General features: G+C 36.2%; 1 protein-coding gene across 3 annotated transcripts; it reads right to left on the reverse strand.

The window, feature by feature from the left end:
• Positions 1 to 204: 204 nt before the first annotated feature.
• LOC125199389 (ion channel POLLUX-like protein, putative (DUF1012)) lies at positions 205 to 7716 on the reverse strand. Of its 3 annotated transcripts, none has more exons than XM_089066183.1 (24): positions 7474 to 7716; positions 6736 to 6812; positions 6481 to 6596; positions 5285 to 5580; positions 4545 to 4616; positions 4092 to 4176; positions 3870 to 3968; positions 3645 to 3799; positions 3476 to 3580; positions 3202 to 3288; positions 2980 to 3064; positions 2763 to 2910; positions 2560 to 2636; positions 2398 to 2478; positions 2125 to 2319; positions 1926 to 2039; positions 1631 to 1723; positions 1419 to 1539; positions 1264 to 1340; positions 1105 to 1152; positions 939 to 1008; positions 784 to 857; positions 572 to 682; positions 205 to 489 (listed from the first exon to the last, which is right to left on the reverse strand). In XM_089066183.1, the coding sequence occupies exons 1-24, from the start codon at positions 7545 to 7547 to the stop codon at positions 385 to 387; spliced, it is 2565 nt and encodes an 854-aa protein (XP_088922309.1). In that variant the 5' UTR covers positions 7548 to 7716; the 3' UTR covers positions 205 to 384. The 3 variants fall into 3 exon arrangements, with proteins under 3 accessions (XP_088922309.1, XP_088922308.1, XP_047954323.1); XM_089066182.1 differs by having other exon boundaries at positions 1413 to 1539; XM_048098366.2 differs by having other exon boundaries at positions 1413 to 1539; positions 5285 to 5571; positions 7474 to 7715.
• Between the last annotated feature and the right edge of the window lie 458 nt (positions 7717 to 8174).

An 8174-nucleotide genomic window follows, 5' to 3' on the forward strand; every position in this document is an offset into this window, starting at 1 on the left:
AGATCTATCCCCTAAATCCCGAACTTACACATACTGATCAAAATTCGAGGAAGGTGAAAATGGCATAAAGTCGTCATGGTACTTATACGGCTATGCCTTGGGCGACACACGTGCTACAATGGCCAGAACAAAGTGTTCGTTCAAACTCGTAAAAACTCATTTTCAATTGATGTTCAATATCTCTCATAAATGTAAGAGTTCAAAAAACATTTCAAAAGATGTAAAACATTTCAAACAAAACTGATACATGTATAGTTGTATATATTCTTTGACTTGTACTTCTTGATCTACACTCAAGTTCTGATCACCAGTGGACAGATAAAAGAAAAATAACAAGAAAAAGAATATGAATGTGTGATCAAGAAATAAGCAAAAGGTTACTAATTACAGTTCCCAAACTGGTTGTTCTCCCTCAAGCTCAGATATCACAATCAATGAGTCGTCGGCCTCCAGATTTAGAGGCTCGGATTTGGGAATCGGGTTTATAACCTGCAACGAGCAAAGGGTCGAAAATAGAGCTAAATCGCCGCAACCAAGATACAAAGTGAGTAGAGACAGGACGCGTACATACCTTCTTATTGCTTTTAACATAACCGATGGCTACTTCTCTGCGTAGACGCGCCCTTTCTGATAGCTCGTGGAAGCATGGATTCTCGCCTTGTTTCATATAAAGGCCAATATCCTGCCCAAATTCATGAACCAGAGCACTTATTTATAAGTTACATTCGATTTTCCATCACTGTTTGGACTTATATAATGTTTTGTGCCAAAAAGGTTTTGTACCTTCACATATATTTCGTCTCCCTCAGCGTTAAGAATGTCTTTCCAAACCTCGTTGAGCTCTGTGTTTTCAGACACTGTAAACATATTATATAGTTAATCAACTCGATCCCAGATGAGGCGTTTTGTAGACAAACACAACATAGATGAATTTTAACCTTGAGCTGTAACAAGGCTCATTACTTCCTCTGCTGCAATATACGTGAGAGCCGGTCTGATCCTTGTTAGCTGCACCGCACGAGGCGCACTCAGTCAGTTGCTTTGATGGCGAGCGATATACAGTATATAGCATAAATAGTTTATACGTTTAGAAGGAAAACTCACTTGTTTTCCCAATTTTGAATCGATAATCTCAGCTACGAGATTTTGCGCCTGCGAATTTATGAAAGTAGACGATAGGAATAGGACGTAGATCAGAACAATAAAGAAACACCACGTGAAGCAGTTGAAAGTTGAATTTCATCAATTCTCGAAAAGCCTCACCTTTACTCCAAGCTTGGCACATATACTTTCAGCAAGAAGAAGCGCATATGCAGAATTTTTGTCACACCTTGATAGATCTAATGACAAGCAAACAATTAATTATAATTACAAGTAAGCTATTCTAAACAAAATCTGATAGCTCCTTTTACCTCCACCTTGCCACTCTTTATCAGATACCACGACGACTGAAAAAGGAATATCTTCATCTTTTCTGATGCTGTTTCGCATGTTGTTAATGGAGTCCTCTAGAGTGCTGTATTCCATTGGATTTCCGACCTGAAATGGGCAACGAATACGGATCAACCTGAGAGTCAGCAAATGAGAAAAACTGATGGGAGTAGTTAATTCAAAATCTCGAGGACTTTACTCTGTGGGAAACTTGAATATTTTTTAGCTTTCCTTGACTGAAAAGCTTGAATGATCTATATCGTTCCTCCAAAGGAACGTCTGACAAAATCTCCTGCACTTATGGCCCAATATACATAACTTAGTCAGTGGGGATTTGTGAAACCAAGCATATGATGACGAGAACTGATGCGCGACTAATAAGAGAGTGGATCTATACAAGCCCAGCAGTGCCTTTTGAGATTATTATAAAAACCATTTCATCATGAAAATTGGTGATAAGAGATTATCGAAATCTAATACGGTAAACATTTTACCACCACACTGCCGGGTCCAAGGTAGTTGTCGTATTCTTCAATCATCTCAACAACAGATGGGCGCCATCCGAGCACCAATAGACACTCCTTTGGACCAATGGATGAATCTGATGCCTGCCCGCCACAAAATCCAAATGATATCAATACTGCTAAGCAAAGAGCATAATAAAGTATTTGCACTCTCTAACATAAGGTATACCTTTGAACCTGATCTTTTTGGCCTTCTTACTACATTTTCCAGCCTCCCTCTTGCAAAATCAAGGGTCCGATTGAGGAATTCACTATTTTGCTTGATGGTTTCCAGATTATTGATTGAGTTATCATTATCGATAACTTCATATGGGTATGAGAGCTGTGGTTTTTTCTTCCCATGCACGGGCGCGATAAATAAGACCTGCATGTGCACAGAGAATATAGACATCTGCACACAGAGAAAGCGTATATGCATCCAATACAAGCATTTTTTATATACCTTGTCAGTTTCTTGCAAGATTTCTTCATCCCTTGGATGAAAATATATCTTCTCGTCCCTATAAAGACCACAAACAACAGCCTAGGAAGGTAATCAAAACAGGAAAATAAGAAATCAGTGGGTTTATAAAATTTGACGAATGCAGATAGCTCTATGGATTACCTCTTGAAATCCAAGTCTCAACTGTCTGTATGTTAGTCCTACTAAATGAGGAAAATTACAGAGGTTGAATACATTTTCTGCCAAAATTCAGAGGTAGACAACATCAGAAATCAGTATAATAAAGTTCTTACTTTAGTGTTAAATGTTAGCCAAAAAGATTAGAAGCAAAATGTGACCAAAAGAAAAAAAAAAGCTTAAATTACTTCGATAATCCAGCAAGTGTTTGTATATCTTTATTAATCCTTTCTGGCGAGAGCACTGAACAAATAATTTGGATGTGACATTTTCCACGGGTTCCACCTTCAGTCCTGAGATTGATTTCAAAAGCTCACGGGTATTTGAACTTGAAACCTGTACCACAAAAAAGAGTAAATATTCCCACTTATAATCCAAGAGAAGAAACAACAAAGATATGCAGACCTCCACAATTGTAGGCACAGAGTTCATTGAGGGAAGGGGTTGAAGTGCAAGAACCGACAGAAATGCATCCGAGTCAACTTCATATCTGAAAAGCAGAAGAGTAAATACACATGAAAACAGAGACTGATTGTATCCGAGTCAACTTCATATATCCAAAGGCTGGTGAGGGTGGGTGCTGGAAGTCTGATTCAAACAACCAATCATGATCCATCTGATTTTTACCGATCTTCCTTTGTTGGCAGTATAATAATGGCACGTGCTTTATTGGCTGCAGCTCTTTCAAATGATTTGGTTAAACTAAGACTACAACTGCAGAAGAGAGGTTATGTCAGACATAGGGCAGACAACCTGAAGTAACAAGGAAGATATATCAAAGTGCGTTCTTTCATGAATTTCAAATACTGTAGCATAAGCTATTTTAAAACTATTACCTTGATAATTAAAAACTGACAGAACATATTTAGAAGTTTAATGCAAAAACACCAAGTATGTCTACCTTTTTGTTATAACATCAATATGTCTGAGATCTTTGGCCATGTTTTCAGCCAGTTTGTCCATCTGCTTCCTAGGAAGATCGGCCATTAAAAGAATTCTCTGTCTCCTGTAAACTGTAAGAGGTTAGCACCATTTCAACAACATAAAAAAGAAGATCTAAAAGCAATTACCTAGTAGTGGCAGTTCCCAAACGAACAGCAAACTCGTGGTACTTATTCAGCTGCTTTAAAACAAAGCTCAAACGACTATTCGATCCACAAATGATTATATGATCCGTCTCTAGAACTTGCATCTGTGCCCCTTCTCTGAGTCTGTGCATATTATGCTGTTGAAAATGTAATCAGGATTATGACTTCTGCTAAGCTAACGAGGCATAATTTTTTGCGTGATCTTACCCTAAATTGCTCAGTCATCGTGCTCAACAGACGGGAATAGAATAGTATGCCCCATATAGCAAGCACAAAGCCTATAACGCGTTCGATCCGAGTTCTTTGCTGCAGTTGAAGTCGGAAGAGGATAGTTAAAATTGAAAGTTACTACTCTAACATCTTTGTAGTCATACAATGAGAGTTACGTTTTCTCAAGGACAATAGTGAATGGATAAAGATGAATCACACTTTCAGGTGTGTGGATGATGAACATAAGCAAGCCCAAGCCTCCCAATAGCAATCCTCGAGAGTCTGAGTGCCACCCTTGCTAGCCCTGTAGTCCTCCATAATATACATTTCCACATCAGTCCACGCTTGAGATTCCAGTACAGTAGATGTGATTATAGATTGAAAAAAATAGTCCTGATCATAACTAATTATACGAGTATATCTTAATTCTTAAGTGTGCATGTTGTCATTGAAATGCAGAACATGTGATTTTGATATGACGAAGTTCCATTTTTGCAATACTACAAAACCATGAAATATAACAAAACACAAAGGAAAAAAAGTTGTAAATATTATTTGACTAAGAAAATGGCATCCTTAAAAATGGCTTCTTAAGTTTGACTGTACAAAAACTGTAACAGCAAAAAGAGTTATCTAAAATAGCTCTTTAAAAAAGAACGATTGTTACTCAACCTGAACTTAAAGAAGAGAAAACCACCGATAACGACAAATGAGAAGCACGCCGCGAGGAGCACAACAAAAAACCTGCAGAAATTCAGATCGAGAACTTCTAATCAGTTTAATGCAAAGGTAAGTTACTGGTTACCACAAGATAGTGTAAGTAAGCTGATGCAAAACATAATTATAAACAAAAAATAACAAGAAAAAGACATCACTTCAACGACTCCATGAGACCATGGAACAGCTTATTTACCACAAGAAAGCATAAATGAGCTAATGTAATCATAACAAAAAAAAGACACCACTTTGACGACTCCATGAGACAGTGGAACAGCTTATGTGTAGTAGCTTTTGTATTGTCACTAGAAGAGGTGCACACCCAAACAATTTTCAGAATAGTCCAGTACTGGATTTGAAGATTGTATTGATTAATATCATCTAGAAAATGGCTCGCTAGAATAGACAATTTCCACTGTGTGCCACTCTGATTCTGTCACGACATTCTCACGTATACCAAGATATATAAAAATTCAATTCATTCCCTGTCTATTAGGATTGTTCAATTTTGTAAACATCTTGGAGTCCAAGGTTAAGTAAGATTCAGATGTTAACAATCAGAGCCTTCTAACTATAAAAGTAGTTTTATCTGAGAAAATTAACAATCCGGACAAAAATCATCTGAATACATGCATCACTTTCAGTCAGTCTGATAGGAGATAAGCTTAGAAGAAAATAGCATTTAATGCTCTTACGTGGCAACGTTTCTCTCAAGCTGTATGTTGAATAAATAAATTAAACGAGCGATATTCCATCTGATATCTTGAAATGAAGGCATAGACACATCCAATTGAAGCGGTGTTGGTTTACTCAAGGAATTGGACATGCACGCAAAAAGTGAGTTTGAAACTCCAAATGTTTGAACAGCATAACAGAGTGATTCTTGAACAACTTCGATAACTTTTTTCTTGTAGTTTAGATGTATTAATCTAATCAAGAAATAAGATGAGAGGGATGCCATCAGAAGTTTAGCTCCAAAAACCTGCATGGGCTTCGATGTCAGCTAGTAATTAGTTGCTCATATACCCATATCAACATACAGCTCATACAAGTGCGAGGACCTCTCAAAAGATCCTATTAAAGTTAGTAGATGCGTAAGATTACAAAAGGAGGACCAACTGGCAATGATTCAATAAGTTCCATCTTTTATTGCGTGATGTCTGTATCCTGGAAATACAAGTGCTACTTTATGTTTAGAAATGTTTAGAACTATAAATAGTAATCATTCATCACCCATGGATCATTCTGTTTTATGCAATATTAATTTTTGACTTTTTGTTGTTCACAGACTAGGTTTTGGTAAGATTGGTATGATAGAGTAGCTATAGCAATAATCTTTAAGAAGATTTAGCCCTTTTCACTATTAGGTGTTTTCAGTCCTTGTTGTTCCTCCAAAAGTTCTTTAGGTACATAACATTCCCATCATGTTATAATTTGGTTCAATTTAAAATGTTTTAAAACAAACTAGTGAAATAGCAAGGTATATATCTGAAAGAAGGATAATTATACCTAAAGACACAAACTTTCACCAAATTCTGATTTTGCACATGAACTATTAATTCGAAGTTCAATTGGTAACCGTGTGTGAGACCAGGATTTGGATGAACTATTAGTTCATGTATTTGGAAGCATAATGTTTAAGTTCATGCGCAAAACCGAAATTTGGTGAAAATTCATGTACTTAGGCGCAACTACCCAACGACAATTGAACAGAAAAGATCTTTTAAATTGGAGATAATATACTCTTAGCACATGAATACACATATATTCTCATGAAATTAACGTAATAGTCAATGTTAATTACCACAACATATCCAATCACAGAACTATATGTGTATATTTCTTGTTACAATATATGTAGTTTTTGTGCTGGATGTTGAAATGCACACACCTCAGAACTACTTCTTGAATCCGTCCCCGGGGGACTAGAATGTACTTTGTTGCAAAAGCATCTCACCGAAGGCCTGAGATTCAACCCCTTCATTCCGGAGCTTGTTTTCCATTTCTCTGGCAAAACCATAATGAATCTACTAATCAACCAATTTTGGATGCCCACTATTGTATTGACATACTCTCAAATCTGCTATAAAGCTAGTGTAATAGAACAAATGACGGAATGCTTCTAAGAGTATCCATATTTCCTCACCTCTATTGTTTATTAACATAATATCTACATGACCAGTCGAACTGGGGATCCACACACGTGAATAAATCCTTGAGTTTCTGAAAAACATCCGGCACCCCATCAGTCAAAGGAATACATATGCACCAAAAACTTAGAAAAAGGAACACATTCAAAAGTAACAGATCAAATGGTATAAAACACAGATAGGATTAATCATGTTACTGATCAAACACGGAAGATTTACAATTCCATAGAATTAAAACAATATACTATAAGAAACACAGATCATTGTAAAACAGATACAAAAATCTCAAAATATCTGTTTGACAAAGTCCACAATATATCCAACACCACACAGCACTCAATCCTCTTTTATCTTCTAAACAGAACAAACATTACTATTAACCTGAACAAACTCATTGGCAACCATAGAAACTCCGAATAGGATACAATCACAATCAGTGTATGATTTAGCCATAATTTTAGTTTAAAGCAAATTCAGTTTTCCATAAATAACCACCCCAAATAACCCAATCTGCAAACTTCAAACATGAAAACATGGCCTTAATTGTTGAACAGAATCTTCTACAGCTGAAGAAATCAAAACTGATTGAGACATTGGTTGGGAAATTTTCACATACATCATGTGTGTATTCCCATTCACAACCGTGGCCCGTTGCATGAAGCTGTTTTAATTCGCAAACAAGATAAAGATTGAATCTTTTGCAATTTTCGATAGATTCGGAGCAAAAGGGTGACCTTTTATATGAGCTGAAATTCGATTCTGAACTTGTCGTTGAAATCCATGGGCGCAAACTGTGTAACTGCAGCATCGTTTTCTCTCTCTTCTCACACTCTCTCTCTATAAACTTATACAGATATGGGTGGGAAACAGAGGTGGGTTCTTGAAGATCTTGAGATTCATCAATGCATGTCTGAGTTTTTGCACAAAATGAAGTGGAAGAAACCAAGAAAGCAGCGACTGCCACTGACCCCAATTTTATATGAACCGTTTCATTTGATCTACAAATCTAGTAAATATTTTTGTTTATTTTATTTTATTTTATTTATAGGAAAATTGTTAATTTTGTGAAATGTCATTTGACTAATTTCCACCACCCACTCCACTTCACACACTAATATTTGGTTGGATTTAGTCAAATTATATTAGAAATTCTTCAAACCTTAACAACCTTGTACTATTGATGTTTGTTGAGTTCAATCTTTTATTATTTTTTTGTTTTACTAAATGCATGAGTGTTAATTTCATCATGATATCTATGCTATTTTTTATATTTTAATATTATATTTCATTCTCTATGATATTTTCTAATTGAGAATTCAAAATAACATTCAATAGCGGATCCAAGTGGGGTTGGAGCTCGGAGTCGACCAAAACTCTATTAAATTAAACATTTAGATCTAACGGCGACCTAATTGTTTGACAACTTCGCTTCAAC

Source organism: Salvia hispanica, chromosome 2 (genome assembly GCF_029641045.1).
Source record: "Salvia hispanica isolate PSC_SH4W2 chromosome 2, Shi_PSC_v1, whole genome shotgun sequence".
NCBI lineage: Eukaryota > Viridiplantae > Streptophyta > Magnoliopsida > Lamiales > Lamiaceae > Salvia > Salvia hispanica.